Raw genomic sequence first — 27,345 nt, forward strand, 5'->3', positions numbered from 1 at the left:
AAATACATTTTGCAAAATGAGAAATTAGCCACTTTCACAGATCTGGTGATATGGCTGGGTTTCCAATCTCTATGATCCTGGTATGTTCTGGATTGTAAACTTTTAGAACAATGTATACTATACTAAGGCAACTTTTTAAAATTTAAGAATTCAAATTAGAGAAGGTGGAAAACTAGAATGGTTCCAAACCCCCGCTGATAAATTTTTCATTGAACAGTACCTGGCTCCAAGGATGGCTCTTCAATTTCCTGTGAAAAAAACACAAATAAATAAAATAAAAAAATAAGATTCGTGCTAGTTGATTTATACCAAAAACTACAATAACTAAAAGGGAAATAAAAACATAGACTAGAGCATTCACAAATGCAACAGGAGGAGAACTTGCTTGTGAAGGAAGAGAGCCCACACAGCTGGCATTCCAGCTCCTTCCTCTGGGCCCCTAACCCCACATATTTCAGGCTACTCTCAAGGAACCTGGTATCTGGTTTTCATTTTTTTGCTGTGTTTCCCCAGCGCCTGGCAACATTTCACTTTTCATGGTGATGAACTGATCACATGCCTATCCGTCCCTCTAGACAAAACTCTTAAATGCAAGGAGAGCAGTGTTTTCATTTTTCTATTTTTAGTGTCTAACAGAATGCCTGACACATAGCAAACAACCAGGTTTTCAGTAATTAATGTAGCATTAGTTTAGAATATTCACAAGACTGAGGGAATACAGGCATGTCGTTGGAAACTGTTATTTTGCAGTTGTACCACAGCTACCCCTTTGTCACCTGAGAGCTCTCCAGGATTACATATATCTCCTACAATCAAGGTCCCCACTGGGCCAGCCCTAATTCCTAAATATCCCTCCAACCCTTCTCAGGAAGCCCTGTCAATTCAGACCATTGTTATCCCTCACCTACAATAGCCTCTGGTTTACTATTCCCATCTCTCCATCTGTCTGTACTTTTGCCACCATGGTGAACACATGTCCCTCTGTGGCCCCTAAAGGCTTTAGCAATGGCCACTCACACCACCTCCCTCCCCAACAGGCCCACTTGTTCCCTGACCTCACTCCCAGCCAAGTCTTACACATTTAGGTCAGGGGTCCTTGAATCATAGAAAGGTCATCCTGAATGGCTTCAGAGGCTGAAGGGCCTTTCTCTCAATATGTAATTCATGTCCCCTACAAGGTACATTATTCTAGAATTCCAGTCAATAGTGATGTGCACTGACTAGGTTCCAGGTGCAAATTTAAACACCTTATGTATACATATATTAATCATTAGACAGTACTAGCACGATGGAACTATTAGTATCATCTTTTTTCTCAGATTAGGAGACTGGCACAGAACGATTGACAAACTTGCTCAAGAACACACAGCACACAGAGCCCAGATCTAAGCAAAGGCTATGTACCAGTCAGGCCAATTCCCAATGCTCTGTTTATGTGTGTACTCCACGCATGGAGGACTGGCCCTGTGAGGATGGAGACCAGCCTTTCTTCTCACTCATGTCTGTATCCACACCACATCACAGGTACTTCACATATACCCCATAAATGGTTGTGGATGGTCTGTATCTTTCTCTTGAAATTGACCTGCCATTCTAGGAAGCCCTAGGAAATTGTTCACTTTATTCATAGTTTTATTTAATTGTTAATCAAGTTAACATAACATATGCACTTTGGGAAGTAAAACACTATGAGCAAAACAAAGGATCACTCCAGGCAGAACAATTCTCTCAACTTTTTCCAAAGAAAAATGAATATATTCCTATTTGTCTCTGGAAAGGGTTATATGCTTTCCATTTTAACTTGGGAGTCTTTGACCTAGAACAAAAACTCAATGAAACAACCAGAACTGGCTCCTCCTTTCTTTTCATAGGGAGAAATAAAATGCATCTCTTCAAAGTAGGAGAGACATCAGTCCTAAAGTGAGCTGGGTTCCACGAAGTTTTATTTTTTGATGTTTGCATACTCCTTGAGGCTAGGGCTCTACTTAACCAGTAACAATCAACCTTGCCCTGCCTGGCAGAGCAAAAAGAGATTATTTGAAAGGTGATTTCTAATTAAGCAGCACAGTTGACATAAAAAACAAACAAACAAACAAAAAAAACAATCAAGGACTGGAATAAGCTGATTGTATTTTCATTTCCTTACAACAGTTTCTATTAAAGCCCTAGCCGGCCTGGCTCAGTGGATAGAGCATTGGCCTGAGGACTGAAGGGTGGCAGGTTTGATTTCAGTCAAGGGCATAAGCCTGGGTTGGGGGCTTGATCTCCAGCAGGGGTTGTGCAGGAGGCAGCTGATGATTCTCTCTCATCATTGATGTTTCACTCTCTCCCCCTCCCTCTCCCTTCCTCTCTAAAATCAATAAAAATATATGCAAACAAACAAACAAACAAACAAACAAACAGTTTCTATTAAAAATTAGACCCAAGCCCTGGCCAGCTTCTCAGTGGTTAGAGTTCTGGCCTGTGCAATGAAGAGCTGTGGGTTCAATTTCCAGTCAATTGCATGTACTTGGGTTGCATGTTTGATCTCCAGTCTTTGTTGGGGCGTGTACAGGAGGCAGAGTTGATGTGTCACTCATATCAATGTTTCTTTCTCTCTGCACCCCGCCCCCTCTAAAAAAAAAAATAAATCAATGGAAAAATATCCTTGGGTGAGGATTAAAAAAAATAATTAAAAATTAGACCCAAGTAAGTTTATTCCAACAGTTTACATACATATAAGTCTGGCAGAAACATTAAAAGGAAACTCAAGACCCACATTTATTGAAATCATACCTGTAAGTTAGTCCACATCTCATTTTTTCTCATCTAAGGTTTAATATTTACAGATGGTAATGAAACAGCCAAGATGATATAGTAATCAAAAAAATTCCTTGCATTTTCCAAAAGAAATACTTCCCAAAGGCAGAACCAGAAGCCTTGGAATCCACCTGTCCCAGCTGTGATGTCTGTGCTCTGCCCACTCTACCCCCGCCTGCATCCTAGTCTGGACCCAATCAATCTTTCTTAGGGAGGGAGCCCCCTTTGCTATTTGACCTAACAGTCTTTCTGCAGAGGATGCCCTCAGCAATCAAATCAGCAACTTTCCCAAATATGCCCTCTGTTACAGGGAAGCCATAGTAATTGAGTGGGAAGTCAAGACGATGAGTCCTTTGCAACAGGTACATTGTATTTAGGGGGAGGGGAGCAAAACCCTCTCTAAAGATGCTGACAAAGTAGGCAATATTAACAAACCTTGCAATGACTTTTCCTTGGGAGTGCAACACAATGTCTGCAGTGGTTTCCAGAAACTGTAGTATAACCTTTGATGCTAAAATTATTGAGAGATACAACAATTTACCTGTAATATAGTGAAGTCAGATGATGAAGTATCTAAATTATTTATAGTTTCTCTGTCCTCTAGCTGTAAAATAAACAGAGAAGACAGTTTATTACATCAATAAGGTAACATAATGGAACATCTTTACAATAACAAGTAACAGCCATGAAAAATCACTTATGACAGCCCTGGTCGGTGTGGCTCAGCTGGTTGGGGGTTGTCCCGTGTACTTAAAGTTTGATTACCAATCAGGGTGCATCCCTAGGTTGTGGGCTCAATCCTCGGTAAGGAGCATGCAGGAAGCAGTTTTGATGCAGGAAGCAATCAATGTTTCCCTCTCGCATTGATGTTTCTCTCTCTCTCCCTCCCCTTCCTCACTCTAAAAATCAATTTTAAAAAATCATTTGACAAAATTCTAAATACAGTACACAAAACAGCAATATAGCGTGATTCTGCTGGGGGTTTGGAACCTACCCCCATGGATAAGGGAGGCTACTGTAGTACATAAACTTTGTAAGTAGATTTGGAGCATGAGGTTTGGAGACTACTTTTCAAGGAACCATGTCCAGAATCATGCGTTAGAGTGGATTCTTAAGACTTTGGTGGCCACCACCACTTTCCCCAAACCTGGATGCCAATGACAATGGGACTGTTGCCCTTGAGGTGGTAACTGCCCCGAATGGAATGGCATCTCTGAGAACCCTGCTTCCTACCATTATCAACTTCCAAATCAGAGTATGGGGACAGAAGCACAGGACTGGCAAAGCCCCAGTGATCCATCACTTTTTCTGTATACCTAGCAAACTTATCCTCAAAAAAGGAAAATTATCTAATAAATGGTACCAAGACAACATGGTGCATGAGTTAAGTACATGGACTCTGGAATTGGTCTGGTCTTAATTCTTATCCTCTTATGATATCCTGGAGATATTTCTTTACCTTTTAAACCCTCAATTTCTTCAACTGAAAATGGGCATAACCACCGATTTGTCATACTGTTGTTTAAAAAACAGCCTGGGTCTGCGTGACTCAGTGGTTAAAGTTGGCTATGCCCAAAAGGGTCTCAGGTTTGATTGCAGGTTCTATCTCGTCGCTGTCAGGGCGAGTGAGGGAGGCAGCCAATCAATGTCTTTCTCCCCTCCTGCCCTCCCTTCCCCTCTCTCTAAAAAATAAATGGGAAAAATATCCTTAGGTGACGATTAACAGCCCCCCACACCCAATTAAAGAACATAATGCCTAATGCCTGGCAGACAGGCCTTCAATGGTGTCCCTGAAACGTTTAATGTATCATTCTGCAAATGTATAGCATATACTCCACTTCTCATCTATTATGACATTTGAGGAATTGATGCACTCAGGGCACATTCTAGAGACCGAGTACCTACAGCATGTTCTTGAAGCTGTTCAGGAAGCTCTTTCATTTCTCCCTCTAGCTCTCTACTATCAGATAGAGACTCTGGGAGATTATCAGCATCATCGTCTTCCACACAATCTGCAACACTTCCATTATCGATTTCCGCTTCATCTAACACGCTGATATCCATCATGTCAATGTCCTGCAAGTTCTCCAAACTGGCTTCAACATCCTCCTATGACATAACACAGCCATCAACAAATGAAATGCTACTGGTCCATCACTGTGCAGAATTACTGTTAATGCTACACATACCTGTCCATCCCCAGAATTTTCCTCCAGCCCATTATCTTCCACACCTTCTTCTTCTGGTTTACGTCCTAAAGAGATAATTGTCAAAGCAGGAGATTAGTAACATGCATTTTCCAGAAGCAATATATATTTTTTGGAAATATTTTTATTGATTTCAGAGAGGAAGGGAGGGAGAGGTAGAGGGAGAGGGAGTGGGAGAGGGAGAGAGTGAGAGAGAGAGAGAGAGAGAGAGAGAGAGAGAGAGAGAGAGAGAGAGAGAAACATCGATGATGAGAATCATTGATTGGCTGCCTCTTGCACATCACCTTCTGGGGATCAAGCCCACAACTCGGGCACGTGCCCTTGAATGGAATCGAACCTGGGACCCTTCAGTCTGCAGGTTGACACTCTATCCACTGAGCCAAACCAGCTAGGGCCAGAAGAAATAATTTTTGACTTTTATAGGCCCACAGCACTACAGAAATGGCCATCTAAAACACCCCCACTGTCATTTTGTAATCTTTTCACTTAATACGTTGTGAACATATTTCCATATTCTTTTGTTGTTGTTAATCCTTACACGAAGATATTTTTCCATTGTTGTTGTTTTTTTCCCCCCTGGAAAGTAGAACGAAAGGAGAGAGGGAAGAGTGGAAGGAAGGAGAGAGGGAGAGAGAGAGAGAGAGAGAGAAGTATCAATGTAAAACACATCAATTGGTTGCCTCCTGAACGTGCCCCGACTAACTGAGGCCAGGGATCGAACCTGCAACCTTTCAGTGTATGGGCTGACACTCTAACCATCAAACCACATGGACCAGGAAGTATTTCTATATTCTTTATTAGCATTGCATGGAGATATCATCATTTGTCTAATACCTATGGCTGGAAATTTTAAAAAAGACTTATAAAGATGAATACTCTGGCGATTTTTATTTTTTTTTTGGCATCTAGGCAGTTATCCTCTTAGAACATGTTTCTAGAAATGGCACCCCCAGGACAAAGAGGATGTGTATTTTTAAGGCTTTGATTAAAACAAACGAAAACACACACATTATTGCAATATCCCAGAAGGTAGTTATTTCTTTATCCTTACCAATGTGCTAGGCAAAAAGGAATACTTGTAACCCGAATTTATCTGGTTACTGCTTAGGTTGAAATATTGTTGTTGCTCAAATTGTAGTTTTATAACTCTCATTTACATCCTTTTGCCATTTAAAAATTTGTTCCACTTCTCATTTTATTTAATTAATTTATTATTTTTATTTTTTGGTTAATCCTCACCGGAGGATATTTTTCCATTGACTTTTAGAGAATGGGAGGAAGGGGGGGGGCCGGGGAGAGGCAGAGAGAGGCAGAGAGAGGCAGAGAGAGAGAGAGAGAGAGAGAGAGAGAGAGAGAGAGAGAGAGAGAGAGCAGCGAGAGAGAGAGAGACAGACAGACATCTGGTTGCCTCCTGCATGAGCCCTGACCAGGGGCCGGGCCATGGAGGAGACTACAACCAAGGTACGTGCATGCCCTTGACCAGAATTGAACCTGGGACCCTTTGGTCTGCAGGCCAACGCTCAATCCATTGAACCCAACTGGCAAGGCTCTCCTCATTTTATTTATTTTTTAAAATGTATTCTTACTGATTTCAGAGGAAGGGTGAGGGATAATAGAAACACCAATGATGAGAGAGAATCACTGATCGGCTACCTCCTGCACACCTCCCCATTGAGAATCAAGCCTGAAACATGGGCATGTGCTCTAACCAGGAATCGGACCTATAACCTCCTGGTTCATAGGTTGACGCTCAACCACTGAGCCACGCCGGTTGGGCCAGTTCTCATTTTATATTTGCACATCGCACACACAACAGATATTTTCTCACAGTCCTTCACCAATCTTTTATCTATGGGTTCTGGGTAAATTTCACTTTCATGAAGCCAAAGCCATTGAACAGTTTTTATGTGTAAATGGTTTTTTACTTTCATGTTTAAAAGCCCTTCTCCATATTAAGACTACATAAATACTCACCTGTATTTATATCTTTATTGGTTTTCAATTTAATACTTGACTCAGTTTTGTTCAGACTGAAACTATTTTCCAAATGACTGTCCCACTTGGAAACTAATTTTCCTACAACATTTAACTAATTTTTCCTCTCACCACTGATTTAAAATGTTGGTCCAACTCATTATTTTATTTTATGTACTAGAGGCCCAGTGCATGATTGAATCATGCACGTGCAGGGTCCCCTACACGCTTTCGCTTTCGATCACGGGGGAGCTGGGTATCTGTCCGCTGGTGCACCAGGCCTTTCAGAAGCCTCCGCCCCGCCGGAAGCTTCTGAAAGGCCTGGTGCCTGAGCGGACAGGCACCCAGCTCCCCCGCTTTTGATGGTCCGTGGTGGGACATGAGCTCGCTGCCCCAGAGGCCCCTTCTGTGCTGCAGCACAGCCATGGCGCAGACGCTGAGCTCGAGCCGCCACTGGCGACATGAGCTCAGCGTCCCGCCGGCCCAATCGGCCACCCCGAATCCCGCCCCCCTCCCCCGCCCCCGGCCTCCTGGCCAATCGCGGGCATAGCGAAAGTATGGTCAATTTGCGTATTTGTCTATTATTAGGTAGGATGCCTGGGACTTTTTAAAAAAAATATATACTTTATTGATTTTTTACAGAGAAGAAGGGAGAGGGAGCGAGTTAGGTACATGCCCTTGACCAGAATCGAACCTGGGACCCTTGAGTCCACAGGATGACTTTCTATCCACTGAGCTAAACTGGTTAGGGCTGTCTGGGACTTTTTAAAGTTTCTATTCCCTTCCACTGATTTCTTACCAGCTTTAATTATGTGGTGTTATAATATTTTTTAAAATATAAAGTACTGGTATTAACTAGAAGAAAGGAAACTAAAGTGAATTGGAAGGAATGGCTTAACTTCAGGTGTTTCAAGAGGTTAGTAATTTAAGATTAAGAAAAAAATAAACATTAAGAAGCTAGAGCCCAGCCAGCATGGCTCAGTGGTTGAGTGTTTACCTACGAACCAGGAGGTCATGGTTTGATTCCCGGTCAGGGCACATGCCCAGGTTGTAGGCTCAATCCCCAGTGTGGGCTGTACAGAAAGCAGCCAATCAATGATTCTCTTTCACCACTGATGTTTCTATCTCTCTCTCCCCTTCCTCTCTGAAATCAATAAAAATATGTTAAAAGAAGGGGAAAAAAAAAAAGCAGCTAGACACATTTTTGGCTTGCATTCACTTTTCAGACAACTTTAACACAGTACTTTAAAAAAAAAGGAAACAACTTACTCTAACTTCCCTTATCCAACCTTGTAATTTTTTTCTTTCTTTCTTAATCCTTACCCAAGGATATTTTTTCAATTGATTTATATTTATATTTTTTAAAATATATTTTATTAATTTTTTACAGAGAGGAAGGAAGAGGGATAGAGCGTTAGAAACATCGATGAGAGAGAAACATCGACCAGCTGCCTCCTGCACACTCCCCACTGGGGATGTGCCCGCAACCAAGGTACATGTCCTTGACCGGAATCCAACCTAGGACCCTTCAGTCCGCAGGACGACGCTCTATCCACTGAGCCCCTCCGGTTAGGGCGATTTATACTTATTTTTATTGTGAACTGTTTATAACAGTTCACAGAGGGCAGGACTGTTAGCACTTTCATCCCAACAGCAGTATATAGATGGTTATTTAAAACTAGAGGCCCGATGCACGAAATTCGTGCATGGGGGTGGGGGGGGTGTCCCTCAGCCCAGCTTGCACCCTCTCCAATCAGGGACCCCTCAAGGGATGTCCAACTGCCCGTTTAGGCTCGATCCCACCGGACATCCCTCTCACAATCCAGGACTGCTGGCTCCCAACTGCTCACCTGCCTGCCTTCCTGATTGCCCCTAACCGCTTCTGCCTGCCAGCCTGATCACCCCCTAACCACTCCCATGCCAGCCTGATTGATGTCTAACTGTTCCCCTGCCAGCCTGTTTGCCCCCAACTTCCCTCCTCTGCTGGCCTCGTCACCCCTAACTGCCCTCCTCTGCAGGGTTGATTGCCTCTAACTGCCTTCCCTTGCAGGCCTGGTCCCTCCCAACTGCCTTCCCTTGCAGGCCTGGTGCCTCCCAACTGCCTTCCCCTGCTGGCCATCTGTGGTGGCCATCTTGTGTCCACATGGGGGCAGGATCTTTGACCATATAGGGGTAGCTATCTTGATCTTGTGTGTTGGAGTGATGGTCAATCTGCATATTACTCTTTTATTAGATAGGATGAACAAAATAGATACAGGTAAATAATAACAGAAATGACAGACCTGAAGCAAAATGAAATTAGGCATAACAAAAATAAAAAATTTATGGGAAAAATAAATTTTTGGTCTCTAGAATTAGGTTAGCTAAAATTAAATCAATTCACTATTTTATTTTAAAACTTTTATTTTTCAATTACAGTTGACATGCCATATTATATTAGTTTCAGGTGTACCTGATTGACTATTTTCAATGTGAATGAAGCATAAAATCACACATATTAAATACATAAAATATACTCAAAAGCAGAGTAGTGTAGTACTTTTTTGTGTCTTAGAGGTACTGCTAGAGATGCAGCTTCCTATAGTTCTTTATCTGCTCAGCTTCTGGAAGGATGTGGGAAAGGACGCTGATCTGCCATGCAAACTTAAGAAACCTCACTTCACCCTAACTGGTTTGGCTCAGTGGATAGAGCGTCGGCCTGTGGACTCAAGGGTCCCAGGTTCGATTCCGGTCAAGGGCATGTACCTTGGTTGTGGGTACATCCCCAGTGGGGAGTGTGCAGGATGCAGCTGATCGATGTTTCTCTCCCATCCCTGTTTCTAACTCTCTATCCCTCTCTCTTCCTCTCTGTCAAAAATCAATAAAATATATTAAAAAAAAAAAAAAAGAAAGATACCCCCCTTCAAGGCCTTTATCCCAGCGTGAAGATCAACTTCTCAACCCTACTAAGAGTTTTCTCAAGTATTTTAAGTGAAGTACATAGTAATTTGCCTACATTTAATTGATTAAGCTTAAGTTGTACAAAATGTGCAACATTCAGAACAAAACAAAACCTACAAAAGACAAAAACCCCAAATGTAATCACGTGCACCAAAACGGAGGCCTTAAAAAAAAACACCTCAGGGTCCTAACCAGTTTGGCTCAGTGGATAGAGCGTCGGCCTGCGGACTCAAGGGTGCCGGGTTCGATTCTGGTCAAAGGCACGTACCTTGGTTGCGGGCACATCCCCAGTAGGGGGTGTGCAGGAGGCAGCTGATGGATGTTTCTCTCTCATCAATGTTTCTAACTCTCTCTCCCTCTCCCCCTTCCTCTCTGTAAAAAAATCAAAAAACAAACAAACGAAAACCCCAGGGACAGGAATTTTCTTGTAACATGTCACCTGATTTTTATTTAGAAACATAAGGGATCGTCACACTAACACTAGAATATATTATGTACAAATAGCCTTGGTGACTATTATGATATTCTTTTTAAAAAAACTGAATTTACTGAGGTGATACTGATTAATAAATTTATAGGTTTCAGGTATACAATTTTATAATACCTCATCTGTACATTGTATTGTGTATTCACCACTCCAAGTCTCCTTCCATTTTATAATATTATTATAGCAAATCATGCTTTGGGCTTCAAAGGACATTAGGAACTCAACCTAGTTGTCTTTGCACATATGCTGGGAACACACAGCAGCAGCACTTCCCAGCTTTACTGGATTTGATAAAGCTGCTATCACTTTGGAATATGTATGTTTGTTGTCCAGTTCTATTCCATTAACTAGGCAAAGTCTGACTAGGCTACCACAAACTCGCCACCCTTTTTACTGTATTTCTCCCTTTCACAAGAAAGGTAGCAGATTTTTATCAAGCAGAATCAAATGTTTCGACTCATAAGACCAACTTTTCTCCTGAGCAGCAGCCCAAATCTCTTCCAGGGGAGAGCTCTCCAGGTAAGACATGATTGGAAATGTGAAGAGAACAGGCTGTCTTATGTATGTTTAGTTTTCAATATAGAAAGCATATCCCCCCACTAGGAAGCTTCTCAACAATTACTATTTGGGAAAAGAGCCCTACTTTCCAAAGATGAAAAACTATGTATTTAAACCAACTTCAAATTAAGATAAATGAAACCCATACAACCCAGCAATCCGCCTCTCCTGGGTATATACCCCAAAACCTCAAAATCATGTATTGGCAAAGATACATGCACCCCTATATTCATTGCAGCATTATTCATGGTGGCCAAAACATGGAAACAACCAGTATTCCACAATAGAGGACTGGGTGAAAAAGATGCAGTACATATACAGAATGGAATACTACTCAGCCACAAGAAAGGATGAGAGTACCATTTGCAACAACATGGATGGACCTTGAGAATATTATGCTAAGTGAAATGTCAGTCAGAAAAAGCTAAGAACCATATAATCTCACCCATATGTGGGTTATAAAATTGAAACTCGTGAACATGAACAACAGTGTGGCAGAGGGAAGGGGGTGGGGGAAGAAGGGGATCTTAATATATGGTGATAGGAGAAGGTTGACTTTAGGTGGTGGACACACGGTGCCATATACAGATGTTGTAATATAGAAATCCACACCTGAAACTGTATGTTCACGTTGACCAATACCATTCCAATAAAATAAAAATTAATTAAAAAATAAATAGAAGATTCTGCTAAACAAATTATTGGTGTCAAACTACTTTGGAGGAATGCTGAGAGTACCTGAGATATGCTTTCAGGGATTCTGATTAAAATAATCATCATGCTGATTTCAAACCATCTTGAATTTGTTCATCAAGAGGGTTAGACCGGTTTGGCTCAGTGGATAGAGTGTTGGCCTGTGGACTCAAGGGTCCCAGGTTCGATTCCAGTCAAGGGCATGTACCTTGGTTGTGGGCACATCCCCAGGAGGGGGGGTGCAGGAGACAGCTGACTGATGTTTCTCTCTCATCAATGTTTCAAACTCTCTATATCCCTCTCCCTCCTCTCTGTAAAAAAAAAAAAAAAAAAAAAAAATCAATAAAATATATTTTTTTTAAAAAAAGGAGGGTTAGAAGAAAGAACTCTACAGTATTTTCAGTTAAACTCCCAATACAATCTAATAAGGTAGTTGAAATTTTCAACTACCTTATTAGATTGTATTGGGAGTTTAACTGAACTTGCCATATAAAATACTTTAGTAGAACTTGCCATGCTATCCAATAAAAGAGTAATATGCAAATTGACCATCACTGCAACCCACAAGATGGCCGCCCCCATGTGGTCAAAGATGGCTGCCCCCATGTGGACACAAGATGGCCACCACAAGATGGCCGGCAGGAGAGGGCAGTTGTGGGCTATCAAGCCAACAGGGGAGGGCAGTTGGGAGGGACCAGGCCTGCAAGGGAGGGCAGTTAGGGGCGACCAGGCTGGCAAAGGAGGGCAGTTAGGGGTGATCAGGTCGGCAGGGGAGTGGTTAGGGGCAATCAGGCAGGCGAGCAGTTGGGAGCCAGCAGTCCTGGATTGTGAGATGGATGCCCCAGATTGGAGAGGGTGCAGGCTGGGCTGAGGGACACACACCCCTGTGCACGAATTTCGTGCACCAGGCCTCTAGTATAAAATATCACAATACGCCCTAACCGGTTTGGCTCTGTGGATAGAGCATCGGCCTGTGGACTCAAGGGTCCCAGGTTCGATTCCAGTCAAGGGCATGTACCTTGGTTGCGGGCACATCCCCAGTAGGGGTGTGCAGGAGGCAGCTGATTGATGTTTCTCTCTCATTGATGTTTCTAACTCTCTCTTTCCCTTCCTCTCTGTAAAAAACCAATAAAAATACATTAAAAAAATATATACCACAATATTCTATAAAGCTCCAGATAAAACTAATTCTGCTGGCCAAAGAAACCAGACACAAAAGTGATTCTACTGAATGGTTCTACTTTACATAAAGTTCCAGAGCAGGCAAAACGAATCTATGGTGACAATAATCACAACATTTTGTGGGGGACGAGGGAGGGGGAGTGTGACTGGGAAAGGGCAAGAAGAATCTGATAGAACTATTCCTTATTTTGATCCCTACCTACCTCAAAACATATGTGAAAATGAATTCCAAATGAATTAAAAATCCTAATGTAAAAATAAAACCATAACTATTAGCTGTACAATGTAGAATACTTTCTATATTTTAAAGAGAGGACCTTTTAAAAACACAACATAAAATCTAGAAAATATACAGAATAGGTTGACAGCACTGCCTAAATTAACAATTAAAACTTTAATGATCAAAACACCACAAACAAGTTAAGTAAAATGACAGACTGGGTAGGAAACAATTGCAACGTTTTATAGTCCTTAAAAGTCAACAAGACAAACCCAGTAGAAAAAATGGGCAAAGGGCATGGAAAGGCAATTTGGTAAATACAGATGGCCAATTATCAGAAACTGTCTAATCTGTGAAGAAATGCAAATGAAAACCTTACCTGTAGAGAAATGCAGATAAATACAACAAAATATCTTTCTTCTATAGAAGTGGCAAAAAAAAAAAAAAAAAAAAAAAAAAAAGATAATACTCAGTGTTAAGTGAGAGTTTAAAGAAATAGGCACACCCCCTCACAGTGTTAGGTGAGAGACTGACCATTACAGACTGTTGGAGTAACTATTATAAAATAAAATGCACATATCCTTTGACCATAAAATTTTACTTCTAATTATCTACACTAATAAAAGAGTAAGATGCAAATTGACTGTACCTTCACGACACCCCTCAGGCAATCAGGAATGAGTATGCAAATTAACCCAACAAGGATGGCGGGTTAATTTGCATATGCAGGCGCTGAGCAACCAGGGGCAGGGCGGGACACTTGCGTCGCCGCCATGGCAATGATGCAGGCGTTCCGCATGGCCCCTGCGGCTCTGGGCCTCTGGGCAGCGTGGGAAGGCGGAAAGGCAGCTCCAGGCTAGAGCGAAAAGGCGGCTGGCAGCCAGGGGAAGCAAGGCCCATTTTTGCACGAATCTTCATGCATCAGGCCTCTAGTCAAAATATATTTCTTTAACCACAGAGGCATTTCTGGTTCATGGCAGCACTGAAAATTGGATATGCTGACTGAAAATTGGAAAATAATCTCAAAAGTCTAGTACCAAGGAGACCGATGAGCTACATATTGTTGTACATCATATGAAAGATTACTATTAACCTTTTGCACTCGGATGTTGAGTGTGACTCGACACGGTTAGCATTAGAATAAAGAAATCGAGAAAAAAGCAAGCGAGTGCAAAGGGTTAAGCTATTTAAAAAGAATAAGGTCTTTTACTTGTAGAACTTGGAAATATGTCCTTAACATGTTAAGTGAAAAAAGCAAATCCTATCCTATACTATATACCGTATTTTCCGGCGTATAAGACGACTAGGCGTATAAGACAACCCCCAACTTTTCCAGTTAAGATATAGAGTTTGGGATATACCCACCCTATAAGATGACACCCGGCGTATAAAACGACCCCCGACTTTTGAGAAGATTTTCCTGGGTTAAAAAGTCGTCTTATACGCCGGAAAATACAGTACTATAATAAAAGGGTAATATGCAAATTGACCCTAATAGCAGAATGACCAGGAACTACCGGTCACTATGATGCACACTGACCACCAGGGGGCAGATGCTCAATGCAGGAGCTGCCCCATAGGGGGTCAGTGCGCTTCCATAGGGGGAGCACCGCTCAGCCCAGAAGCTGGCTCAGTGATGGGAGCTTCTTCTGCCTCCACAGCAGTGCTAAGGATGTCTAACTAAGCCAGCAGGTGGACACCCCCAAGGCCTCTTGGGCTGCCAGAGAGATGACTGCCAGCTTAGGCCTGATCCACCAGGAAGCGGGCCTAAGCCGTCAGTCGGACATCCCCCAAAGGGTCCTGGACTACGAGAGGGTGCAGGCTAGGCTGAAGGACCTCCTCCCCGCCAAATGCATGAATTTTCATGCACTGACCATCTAGTTATAAAATATTTTGTATAGGAGCTAGCTGGTTTGGCTCAGTGGATAGAGCATCAGCCTGCAGACTGAAGGGTCCTGGGTTCGATTCCAGCCAAGAGTACATGCCTGGGTTGTGGGCTCAATCCCCAGTAGGGGATGAGCAGGAGGCAGCCAATCAATGATTCTCTCTCATCACTGATGTTTCTCTCTCTCCCCTCTCTGAAATCAATAAACATAAAATGACAAATAAAATATTTTGTATAGGACCTTTTTCTTATTAATCTTCACCCTAGGATATTTTTTCCATTGATTTTTAGAGAGTGGGAGGAAGGGAGGAGGAGTAGGGGAGGAGGGGGAGAGAAAGAGAGAGAGAGAGACAGACAATGATGTGAATGAGACACATTGACTGGATGCCTCCACACACACTCGACCAGGGGTAGGGTTTGAACCTGCAACCCAGGTAAGTGCCTTTGACCGGGAATTGAACCCTTAACCCTTAGGTGCGTGGGCCTATGTTCTAAGCAATGAGTGATACTGGCCAGGGAAGGACCTATTTTTTTTTTTAAAGCAAAGGAGAATAAATTTACATAGGTGTGTCTGCATCTTGATGTTTTTATTTTTAAACTAGTGGCCTGGTTGCATGAAATTTGTGCACGGAGGGGGCGGGGTGTTCCCTCAGCCCAGCCTGCACCCTCTCCAATTGGGGACCCCTTCGGGGATATCCCTCTTGCTATCTGGGACCGCTGGCTCCTAACTGCTCACCTGCCTGCCTGCCCCTAACCGCCCTTCCCTGCCTGCCTGATCGCCCCAATTGCCCTTCCCTGCCAGCCTGATCTCGCCCCTAACTGACCTCCCCTGCCAGCCTGATCTCGCCTCCAACTGCCATGGTAACCCAGCACTGACTGCACGACTGACTTGTGGTCGGTTCAGCCTTCAGTCGTTATGGACCCTGGGTTTTTATATATATTAGGATGACTGCACACACACATAAAAGTCTTATAAAGCATGCCCAATCTTCTATTAGGTTTCCTCCTTACTGAGAAGAAACTTCTACATGTTAATGTTACTTAATGCCAAGTCTGTATTTTCAAAAAACCTTAGTACAATTTTTTTTTTTTTGGGGGGGGGGGTTAATCCTCACCTGAGGATATTTTTCCTTGGATTTTTTTTTTGTTTTTTTGAAAGAGTGGAAGGGAGGGGGAGATACAGAGAGGGGGGAACATTGATGTGAAAGAGACACATCGATTAGTTGCCTTCCGCATTCACCCCAACCAAGGCCGGGGATGAGCCTGCAACTGAGGTATGTGCCCTTGACCCGAATTGAACGTGGGACCCTTCAATCCACAAGCTGATGCTCTATCCACTGACCCAAACTGTCTAGGGTAGTACAATTTTTTTTAATGGAAAAGGAAAGCAAAAAGAAGATTCAAAAGCTCACACTACAATTGTCTTTTTCTGATTTTCCAGTATACTTTCCCTTAGCAAAGACATTTACTTGGGCAAAGGCAAAAATACACAATGTATCATGGACCCAGAAGTGACTTCATTCCAAGGTGAGGTCACAACTACAGCTCTCCCACAGCTTACACCACACAGTGTGGCTGACATCGGTGCCTGCTTCTTGGACATTTCAAACCCAGTTCTTTCTTCATCACTGGCCAAGTAGTATGAATATTTAATTTTGATTTGGACCTGAGCAACAAAGCCTCCAAGGGACTATTGAGAATAGTCCAAATGCCCAATTTTAACGGATTCTTTCTTAAAACAGTAGTTGAATGTTACTAAATTACTGAGTAATTACCGAGGGGAAAGAAAAACAAGGAAGATACAGCCCCTGCCCTCAACAATCTGGTTATGACATGTTGCGAAATGACATAAGCAAGATGTGAGGAACTAGGTCATGGCAGTGTAGAGGACCTAAGGAGTCGTGAGTTGCTATTGGTAGGATCAGAAGTTGTCTCTTGATGAACTAGGACATGAATACAGACAGATAAGGAAGAAGAGTGGGAAGAATACAGAAGGCCAAGAGAATGAACTACATTTTTTGCAGCCTGATGAAAGCCCAGAATGTAGTAGAGGAAGGTAGTGGGGGAGGAAGTGGGAAAGGGAGGTTTGGGTCAGATCGTGAGCATCATTAATGCTATGTGGAAAGTAGTTTTTATACAGCAGGTAGTTTTTTAAAGTAATATCTATAAAAGTGACAACTCTGTTTTGGCCAAGCAGCATTCAAAAGGGCAGTTAGTTTCTGCAAGTCACAGCAATAGTAGACTCAAGCCATCCTAAATACTCTTTTTTAAGGAAAGTGAAGAGCCCGGATAAGCAAAGGCTGCTGAGAAATCTAGAGGAAAGTGAGTCAAGGTGTAAATGCCCCTTCCACCCTCTGAATTCCCAAGTATCACAGAAATAAAATACAGTGATCTGTCCCAAATACGACCAAGTAAATGAGGCATATTAGCAAAGGAAGTAGTTTTGAGGACAGTGCAACATTAGCAGTGGTCATAAATTCCTTGATACCTTTGCTAGATCTCTTTGATGTCTTCTTGTTTCCTTCAGAGGTAATTTCAATTTCATCAGGATTACCCCCTTCATCTTCAATTGCCTAAAGGAAAGGTAAATGGGGAAAAAAATTTCACCATGAAAGTCAACAGACTTGACTTTCACAGAAGCTCGGGGTCAATGATTTGGAAGTGCATCACCTCCACCCCTTCCATTCTTTCTCTTGCTCTACACATTGAAGCAAGGGCTCTGGAGTTAGATTCTAACAGTTCTAAGCTCTGTGGTCTTAAGGAGATTTACTTAATCACTGTTTTCTACTTCATAACGTGGGGTTACATAAAAATACAGCACTTACCTTAAAAGCTGTGTGAGAACTCTATCCCCCATGTAAAGCAAGCACTGAACAAACTATCGTCTTATTTTTAACATTACCACCACAATCTGGTTTATCCTATTCCCAGGCTCAATGGAACTAAAAAACAGAAAGGCACACTCTCCACTTTCCTATGATCTCACCCCGCAATGTGCTATTTGACCTCAGAAACCCCTCTCCATGCCACACCTGCACTCGACACTGTCTGTATAGAATACAATTCATTGGCTGAGTTCCTACTGTGTGTAGCACGGAACAAGACATGACATGTAGTACCTCATCTATGACTGACTCTCAAGGTCTTGCTCTCAGCCACTAGGGGACTCACCTCAAAGGATACAGAATTAGAAGCTCTTGGCAAGCCCAGCCTCCCACCCGAAGTACGTGTCATTCACTTCAACAGCCCCACCCACACTCAGCAAATCAGTACTGAACATGTCAATGATGACATCCCTGAAAACTGGGCTTCAGGTTTTACTAATAACCCTTTCTCTTTTTACTGTACTATCCAGTGAGCATAATTTTCTTATAAATCCACTTCAAATACTGCATTTTATTTGTAGACCGTTTCAGATTCTCAGGAGCTTCTAGCTTGCTATCTGAATTTAGAATGGGACTAGGGGGGTCCTGCACCTACCTAATCTGTATCAGGAGCAAAGAAAACCTCTCTCGTCTTCCTGAAGCCAGATCTAGAAAAAAATCAAAGTTCTGGCCTGGGATCAAGGAACAGACAACCAGAAAGCCCCTTACCCTCTTAGCTAGGGACAGACAATTCTGGACCACTAAGAGAATAGAGCTGTTCTAGACATGTCTTTTTCTTCATCTTATGAGGAGGTGTACATTTCACCCTCACTCTCATTGGGGTGCAGTGTTTACAGGATCATCTCTATGGGGACTGAGAGCTCTGAGTCATCCTTATAGGCCTTGGCAAATTAACTTTGTTGTGTGTTCCCTCCATCTTTTCCTCTTTTGCCCTCCCAGGAAAAATAAACCAAGGAAGGGATACAAACTGGATGACAGAACTTGGAGAGAAAGAGAAGATCAGCAATAATTCCAGACTTGCTTGGGCATGGTAAATGAGTTCATAGGCTCACGGTATCTACTAGTACGTAGTGCCCATGTCCCTAAGAAACTGAAAGGAGGGAAAAGGTGGGATGGATTTGTCCCCTGAAAGATGACAGTGATGGAAGATGCAGTCTCAGCCACCAGCCTGACAGGAGGATTCAATACCATCTTATCAGCTCTGCAGGCTTGCAAACTGTCTGGGAGGAAAAAAGTATAAAATGCCCAATTTGGTGTTGTTGACAGGAGGCTCTGGTGGCTAAGAACATGGACTACATCTTCCCAAGTGCCAACCCTCACCACCCTTGTTGAGTTTCCTCCAGGTAAACATCTGGGTTAATGAACTGCCTGCCCTGAATAAAGGAATTTAGTATTCATAGTGAATAAAAGTTAAGGAAGTTAGTATCCATAGTTAAAGAATATAAGCTCTAGTTAGAAAGGCCCCAACTGGCTCTGGGCATGTCACCTCACCACTCTTGAGCCTGAGCTTCCTTATCTGGGAAAGAAAGAAAAATAGGAAAAATATCTACTTCCTCTCAACAGCAATCAAAATAAAAAACAAAACCCCAGCCCTGACCGGTTTGGCTCAGTGGATAGAGCATTGGCCTGCGGACTGAAGGGTCCCAGGTTTGATTCCGGTCAAGGGCATGTACCTTGGTTTCAGCACATCCCCAGTAGGGGGTGTACAGGAGGCAGCTGATTGATGTTTCTCTCTCATCAATGTTTCTAACTCTCTCACCCTTCCTCTCTGTAAAAAAATCAATAAAATATATTTTAAAAAATAAATAAAACCCCAATCCTTAGTTGTTTGGGAGTCAGGGTGGAATGAGTCACAAACCACACTATCTGCAGGGAATGGAGACAGGGGTGAAGGCTGAGAGGGTCTCAAGACAAGAGGAGCCTGGCCAGTGTTGCTCAGTGGTTGTTAACCTACGAACCAGGTCACCTGTTCAATTCCGGGTGGGGGCTGCTGGCTCCATCCCCATTAGGGGGCGTTCAGCAGGCAGCCGATCAATGATTCTCTTTCATCATTGATGTTTCTACTTCTCTCCCTCCCTCTCTGAAATCAATAAAAAATAAAAATAAATGACAAGAGCTAGGTGGGGAAAAGGTAAAAAAGAAAAAAAATGAAGCCAACAAGAATAAGAAAAACGTAAGAGATGCAAACATTTACTTAACTCCGTGTTTTTCACACCTATCCTTCAGTACCCCTTAAGGTAGGGATTACAGCCCCCATTTTGGAAATGACAGAGAAAAAATGACTTGTGACAACGATCAGATCCCCAGTGTTTACATGCGCCAGGCAATATGCCAAGGCCTTCAGGCAACCTCACTTAGTCCCAAAACAAAAGCACTATGTTTTCCTTCTTTGTACACAAGAAGCTGCAGGCTCAGAGAGGATTAAACGTCTTCCATGCAAAAGATCAAGCCACCGAAACCTGACAGAGCCCTAAGCCCAGTCGCACACTGCCTGCCTTTTGGGGTGAGCCATCTCGGTGTCTTCCCCAAGTCTGTCTTTTACATTTCTGGTCACTATTGCAAACAACCCTTTCCCCTCCCGTGTTATACCCCCGAGCTAGTGATGGCAAACCCCAAATTGGTTTTTTCCCTTTAAACATTTTCTTGACATGCTCACTTTATACATTAACCTCCTATTCAAGGCTTGTTGGCCCTAATGGGACAATAAACATCTATCTTTGTCGAAAAGACTCCCGCGGCCAGCGAGGGCACAGGGACTCCAACGGCTTGGGTTCAAATCTCGTCGCCTCCTCTCCCCGACCGTGTGACCTTGGCCGAGTCCCCTGCCTCCCCCAGGAAGTGAGGATTTCAGGATTCCCCATCCATTTTGGGGAAGCTGGAAAGAGACAATGAGAGGAAAGCCCGCAGCCAAGTGGTTGCTGCGGAAAACAAGCCGTCGGTCGATGTAACCCGCCACCTAGAGCTGCGCGGCTACCGCGGCTTCCCCCGGTCGCGTCAGATTTTCCTTTCCTCGCCCCATTGCGGCGCTAGGACTTGAACCTGGGCCTGGCTGGGCTCGCAGCTCCCGCTGGGGCCTAGGAGGAGCAGGGAGAAGCACGGAGCGCCAGGCCGCAAATGGGGCCGGAGGCGGGCCCCGAGACCAGACAAACTCTGTGGCGGCTGCGGATGTCCCACGACCCAACTCTTGTCCAGGCAGAGGGCCCCGGCTCTACCTTTCTGAGCCTCTCCATCAGAACGCTCTTGTTGCCGCTCGAGTCCAGGTTCCGTTTCTTCAGCTCCGCCCGCAGATCGATCACCCGCAGGTCGCTGAGGCGCCGCGTCCCGGTCTCAGACGAGGCGGAGCTCAGAGCCGCAGCGCCCGCCGCACCCGAATCGCCTAGGCCTGAGAGAGTCTCCGCCATTCCAGGGACCCTGGCTCCGCCACCCACTTCACACAGAACCGGGCCTGGGTTCTCTCAGCTCCTAGCACAAAATGGCGCCGCCTGCCAGAGAACTGCTCCAGCGCCCCGGCTCGCCTCGCTTCTGCGCAGGCGCAACTGGCGCAGGCCCCGATACTCGGTAGCGTCTGCAAATGCGTGGTGAGAGCCTTAGGGGATGTGCGCAGGCGTGTTGCATCTCTCCAGCCTCCCGCGGCGAAAGGCCGGGACGCATGCGTGTTGTATATACGGCGCCTGCGCGTAGTTGGGAACGCGCGGTTGGTCGGCGCTCTAGCCCGTGGCTGCTAAGAACGCCTGCACAGCCGGAAAGCGGGGCGGGAGGAAGTGATTGCGTTTTCCTCTTAGGCGGCGCCATTTTGTGTTCAGAGCCGCTACAGCCGCCGGCGGTGCGGGGTGTAGGTGCCGGAGACGGGAAACTCGGGATGGCGGAGACCCTGGCAGGCTCTGGCGACTCGGGTTCTGGCACGGCCGCTGTTGGTCCGGGCGCCTCGGAGGCGGGGACGCGGCGGCTCAGCGAGCTGCGAGTGATCGACCTGCGGGCGGAGCTGAAGAAGCGAAACCTGGACACGGGAGGCAACAAGAGCGTCCTGATGGAGCGACTCAAGAAGGTGAGGTGGCTCGGGGCACGGGGGTGGCGCAGGAGGTCGGGGTGCGCCCCCGAGTGGACCTGTCACCGCGACTTCTGGACCCGGGCGTCTGCGGCCCGCCCCCCTCTGGGCCGACCCCCCGGCCTGAGCTGTCCGGGACGAGGGGGCCTGGCTGTGTGACCTTGGCCCGTTATCGTCCCTCTCTGTGCCTTGTTTCCTACCAGGTAGTCGCCTCAAGTGCGCTGACAGCCTGCCTTCTTAGACACTAGGGTGGCCCCTGACTCCTCCCAGGCTCGAGTTTTCGATTGGGCTCTGTGACCTTGTACAAGTGCCTATGTCTCGGAGCCTCGATTTCCCTCCCTGGAGAACAGATGTCTGAAGGACCTTTGAGATCTTGCAGGAAAGGGAGCTGTGCTTGTACCTGCCCCAGCGCCTTTGCACTTACCGTAGCCTCCGCCAGACTGCTCTTCTCCCAGGTCGCCTGGCTGACTCCTCGACTTTTGGGTCTGTTTGCGATGTCACCTCCCTGATCACCCTGTCTAAATCACCTTCAGTAAAGTGCAGCTCCCACTCCCTCACTTTCTCTTGTCCTCCTGTGTTTATTCCCCTCCACACAACGCGTAACACAAACTTGAATATGGAGGATTGTCGTGTCTCCAACCAGAACAAGCTTAAGGGTGGCGAACTTGTGAGTTTAGTGTGAGTGCCCAGTCTCGTGCCAGGCAGGAGGAAAGCACTGAGGCGCCTTCCCCAACCCAATCTGTCTGTTCTCCCTCCCCGCACTACCCCAGGCCAAAGATGGCTTGGTGGACCACCACTCAGAGCCCATTGCTCATGTAGACCAAGTACAAGCCTCTTGTTATTATTTGTTATATTGTTAACTTAATCTAGAAGGTTGGACAGTTTCAAGGTTAGGGGCCAATCTGCAACTGGTCATTGGCCCTGATTCTGAGCACCCTTTCACACACCCCTTTGTCTTGGGGGGCGGGGGGGGGGGGGCGGTGCAGAGAGAACCAAGTTGTGCTGGGTTCATCCTGAGCCTTGTGGGCTTGAAGCCCAGATAGCAGAAACAGACTTGCCCTTTGCAAGGAAGAGTTAGAAGTTGTTACTTAAAAACAACAACGTGTGCCCTGCAGCTCTTGATAATGTAAAATCCATCTCTTCCTGACAGGCAGTTAAAGAAGAAGGGCAGGATCCTGATGAAATTGGCATCACATTGGAAGCCACAAACAAGAAGACAGCAAAGAGATATGTTAAAGGTATCCACCTGTACTTACTGCTGCTTGAGGTCCCAGTGCTTGTTTTGAGAGCTTACTTAGAGAACTGTTTTTTTAGCACTCTTTCTGCCCTCCCGGCCGGGAGGAGAGTGTCTTCAGCTGTCCTTGTTCTCCATCTCCTAATTAGGCCTGCTCTTCACCAGCTAGCAAGTAACTCTGTCAGCGTGCTGGAGGAGGACACCAAGTGAAATTAAAATATATGCTAAAGACATCTCAGTTCTTGCCATTGGTATCTAAAAAGAACTAGAGTAAGACACTCTAAAAGCTGTCCTGACTGGTTTGAGCACCTGCTTTGGCTTCCTTCCTGGTTCAAAAAAAATACGACTTAAGGAAAAGGACAACCACCCAAGACCAAATAGAACTCAGCTTCTCTATGGTCCAAAATAGATTGCCAGAGTATTTATACCCAGCCTACGATTTTACTAGTGTGATTTTTAAAAAACTAAGATCTAATTCAAATACTATGGAATTCACCTAACGTGTACAATGCAGTGCTTATTCACAAGACTGTGCAGTCATCACCAGTGTCTAATTCTAGGTATTTTCATTACCTCCGTGCCCACTAGCAATCACTCCCCATTTTCCCCTTGGCACTAATTGACTTTGTCTCTGTAGATTTGCCTATTCTGGACATTTCATATAAATAGAATCATACAGTCTGTGGCCTTTTGTGTCGGCCTTCTTTCACTGAGTATTATGTTCTCAAGGTATATTTATGTCATGCCCATACATTAATTCCTTTATGGATAATACCTATTATTTTTTGGAAGGGTTTAATTTCAGAAAACTTTGAAACCTTGCTCCCCTTATTGTAGGGAGGAATTACTTATTGTATTAAAGTGATCAAGAAGAATTAACCAAATGTCCTCATTATTAGATTTTACAGTGATAAGGACAGTATACTTTAGGCAGTGGAGGACAGTTGTTTAGAAAGTCAAAAGAAATTAATTTGTAGCATTTTCAACAATTTCAGTTTACTTTTTAAGCAGATTTTCCTAGAAGGAAAACTTTTCTATGACGTATCTAACTTTTAAAACTTGTATGGTATAAGTGTTTTGAAAGGTTAAATTTTTTAGTTAGATTTCATAAAGAGATCTACATTATGTTTAATTTTAAAACATTGATGTGTGCTTTTTCTGCTATTGTATTGATCCATACTTCACTATGAACACGGACTGTCTAAATGAATACAGACTATGAGAGGCTGGAAACATACAACTACCTCTTTGTCTTGTTTTTTTAAAATATATTTTTATTGATTTCAGAGAGGAAGGAAGGGAGAGAGAGAGAGAGAAAACATCAATGATGAGAGAGAATCATTGATCGGCTGCTTCCTGCATGCCCCCTACTGGGGATCAAGCCCTAAACCCCGGCAAGTGCCGTGACCGTGACAGGGAATCAGACCAGGACCTCTTGGTTCATAAGTCTCACTGAGTCATACCAGCCAGGCAACAACTATGGTCTGCAAGCCTGTTTTACAATAGCTATGAAACGACTTAAGTTAGTTTAAAAGTTTTTAATGTAGATGCTCATTTAAAGCTGTTGAGGTTTAAGGTTTATGAATCCAAATGTTCTTGGCTCCTAACGGGGATCTTTACATCATTAGACAAACTGAACCTTAGCTAGGTGCTTTAAAAACCTATCTGAATGTCTGGATTAAAGCTTATGTCAAATCAAAACTACGTGGAATTAGCATTTTGTCTGGAAAGCTTTGGTAATGGTCACTTTCATTCGTATAGAGAGAATGCTTATACCAATACTAGAGGCCCAGTGCATGAAATTCGTGCACTGGTAGGGTCTGTAGGCCTGGCCAGCAATTAAGGCCGATCGGGGCTTTCCTTCATTCCACACCACCCCCTGGCAGTCAGTGCACATCATAGCAAGCGGTTGAACTCCTGAAGGGATAATTTGCATATTAGCCTTTTATTATATAGTATTATTATATAGGATAGCTCTAGCAATGGTCCCTTCCCCATTTTCAGAAAAGTCACCAACACCCAGAGAAGGAAGAGGTAGGTGGTCTGAAGTCCAGGGACAGAGGATAGCACCTATAGGTTGTTGAGCTAGCATATTCTTTGGAGGTGTTTGGGCTCCTGGTTAGTGATATGGAGTATTACATTGTCATGGTGTCCTAGTTGAAATTAGGTCCTCAAGATTACATAAAAGTGATCAGGAAGAATTAACCAATTGTTTTCCAGAGTCTGTGCAAGAGTGGGACTAATTCTGGGAAGTCAAGAGTGACTGTTGCCTTTTAAAAGTAAAGAGTAGCTAAAATTGTGGAAGACATGTGGATGTGTTTTGAAAGATTAAGTTTTGGAATTATGCTTTATGTGAGAAACTAAAATTTGATTTTCTAGTTTCTGTCCTGTTGCTCCCCACAATCCCCGTTTCAGCTTTTAATCAGCAGAGACCAGGTCCTTGGGATTGGGGTACAGCCTATCTGCTCAGTTTTTGTCATTCCCACTCTTATTTAGGGCACTTTTTGGTGAAGCTTTAGGATGTGCATTTTTCTTGTTTACATCCTGTGTGTGCACTGCAGGCTACTATTTAGAGGCCTAGAAATAGGTTGCAACTGCCAAACATTTTTAGACAGTGTATTTCAGAAGGGTATGCTGGGCTTAGATATAATGGGAAGTGGTACAGCTGAGTTTTGAGTTCCAGCTTTGGAGCTGAACCAAATTCTTGTGTGTCAAATACAGATAATAAACCTGCTAGCATTGTGGGGAGTTTAAATAATAAGATATAAAGAATACAGTATTACAGTATCTGACATATAAAACTACTTTTCTTGAGTGGTAACTGATAATAATGATAAATGAAATACTTAAGTTGTAAACATTGCAGTTTGAATCTTTAGTCAAAGTTTCTGTCCTGGCTAGGGCCTCAGTTGGTGGGAGCTTCATCCCATACCCCAAAAGGTTGGGGGTTTGATTCCCAGTCAGGGCAAATACCTAGGTTGCAAGTTTGATCCCCCATTGAGTGTCTACAGGCGGCAACAGATCAATGTTTTTCTCCCTCCCTTCCTCTATGTCGAAAATCAATAAAAACATATCTTCAGGTGAAGATTAAAAAAAAAAAAAGATTGGGGTTTCTTATGTTTAATTTTTTATTTAAAAATTATAAAAATAATGTTTTTCAATAATTTGGAAGATGTAAAAAGTATGTATGTAAAAATAAAATTATCTCTAATTATACCACTCCATATTTTAACCAATGTTGGTGGTTGCCTCAGTCATCTCCATCTGTATGCATCTTCACGCTTGCATGTATACAAACATACATGTGCTTTTTAAAAGGAGATCTACATGGTTTTGTCTACTTATTTAATTTTATTGATTTACTTTAGAGAGAGAGAGAGAAGAGGAAGGATGAGAGAGAGAGATTGATTTTTGTTGTTCCATTATTAATGCATTCATTGTTTGATTGTTTTAAGTGCCCTAACCAGGGGTCAAACCCACAACCTTGGCGTATTGGGATGATGCTCTAACCAACCGAGCTACCCGGCCAGAGCCTCTTTTTTTAACTTTATGGGAATTTTACCATATTAAGTATTCTTGAGCTTATTTAAGTTACAAGACATTGTGTGGTGTACCACAGGGTTTCACAGCCTTAGCACTGTTAACTATTTAGAGTAAATAGTTCTTTGTTTAGGACGCTGTCCTATGCAATGTGGTATGGTGAGCAGCATCCCTGGTCACTCACTATCCACTAAATAGGTGCCAGTAGCACACCCCCCCCCACCCCCAGGTCTGATACCCTCCAAAATGTCTCCAGATATTGCCGGGTTACACCCCATTCTCCCCATTGACTCCCCATGCTGGTATCTACATATGAACAAAATGTGCTATAATTTCTTTCCCTTTTAGGTGTTTAGGCTATGTACACTTTCTAGAAAGAATAAATATCTATGTTTTGAATCCCTTGTCAGACATTTTAGTGCATGTCCTAAGGGGAACACCTGGAATAAAGAGCATATAAGGCCTTCGGTACATGTGGAGCCTCACCTTTCCCTCTAACCCCTTGGGAATACCTAGCATTAACTGTAAATAGTTCTTTTGTATTCATAAGACTCGGGATTTTATGGTAGCCTTTGCCTCGCAGATAAAAGTTCTTGAGCTGAAGACTGATGAAAGGCAGGCAGCTTGCTTGAAATGGTGGAATGTAGGGAAAGCCAGAAAGTTTATAATCCAGAATGTTATTTGAAGTTGCATTTC

At 43.7% G+C, this 27,345-nt stretch overlaps 2 protein-coding genes across 4 annotated transcripts in view; one reads left to right on the forward strand and one right to left on the reverse strand.

The window, feature by feature from the left end:
* The window catches only part of SAFB (scaffold attachment factor B), a 37,553-nt gene extending 16,214 nt beyond the window's left edge, over positions 1-21,339 (reverse strand). For both annotated transcript variants that reach the window (XM_008150582.3, XM_008150580.3), the window contains exons 1-6: positions 21,043-21,339; positions 17,434-17,518; positions 4,989-5,053; positions 4,705-4,908; positions 3,341-3,403; positions 221-248 (exon numbers count right to left, since the gene is read on the reverse strand). In XM_008150582.3, coding sequence (XP_008148804.1) covers positions 221-248; positions 3,341-3,403; positions 4,705-4,908; positions 4,989-5,053; positions 17,434-17,518; positions 21,043-21,231 — 634 coding nt within the window. In that variant the 5' untranslated portion in view covers positions 21,232-21,339. The remainder of the gene's footprint in view (positions 1-220; positions 249-3,340; positions 3,404-4,704; positions 4,909-4,988; positions 5,054-17,433; positions 17,519-21,042) is intronic.
* A 273-nt stretch (positions 21,340-21,612) lies between these two features.
* SAFB2 (scaffold attachment factor B2) overlaps positions 21,613-27,345 on the forward strand; it is a 39,589-nt gene continuing 33,856 nt past the window's right edge. The window contains exons 1-2 of one of the 2 annotated variants that reach the window (XM_008150588.3): positions 21,613-21,875; positions 23,026-23,113. In XM_008150588.3, coding sequence (XP_008148810.2) covers positions 21,690-21,875; positions 23,026-23,113 — 274 coding nt within the window. In that variant the 5' untranslated portion in view covers positions 21,613-21,689. The remainder of the gene's footprint in view (positions 21,876-23,025; positions 23,114-27,345) is intronic. The other variant, XM_028159177.2, reaches the window with a different exon arrangement.

Source organism: Eptesicus fuscus, chromosome 6 (genome assembly GCF_027574615.1).
Source record: "Eptesicus fuscus isolate TK198812 chromosome 6, DD_ASM_mEF_20220401, whole genome shotgun sequence".
In the NCBI taxonomy this organism is placed as follows: domain Eukaryota; kingdom Metazoa; phylum Chordata; class Mammalia; order Chiroptera; family Vespertilionidae; genus Eptesicus; species Eptesicus fuscus.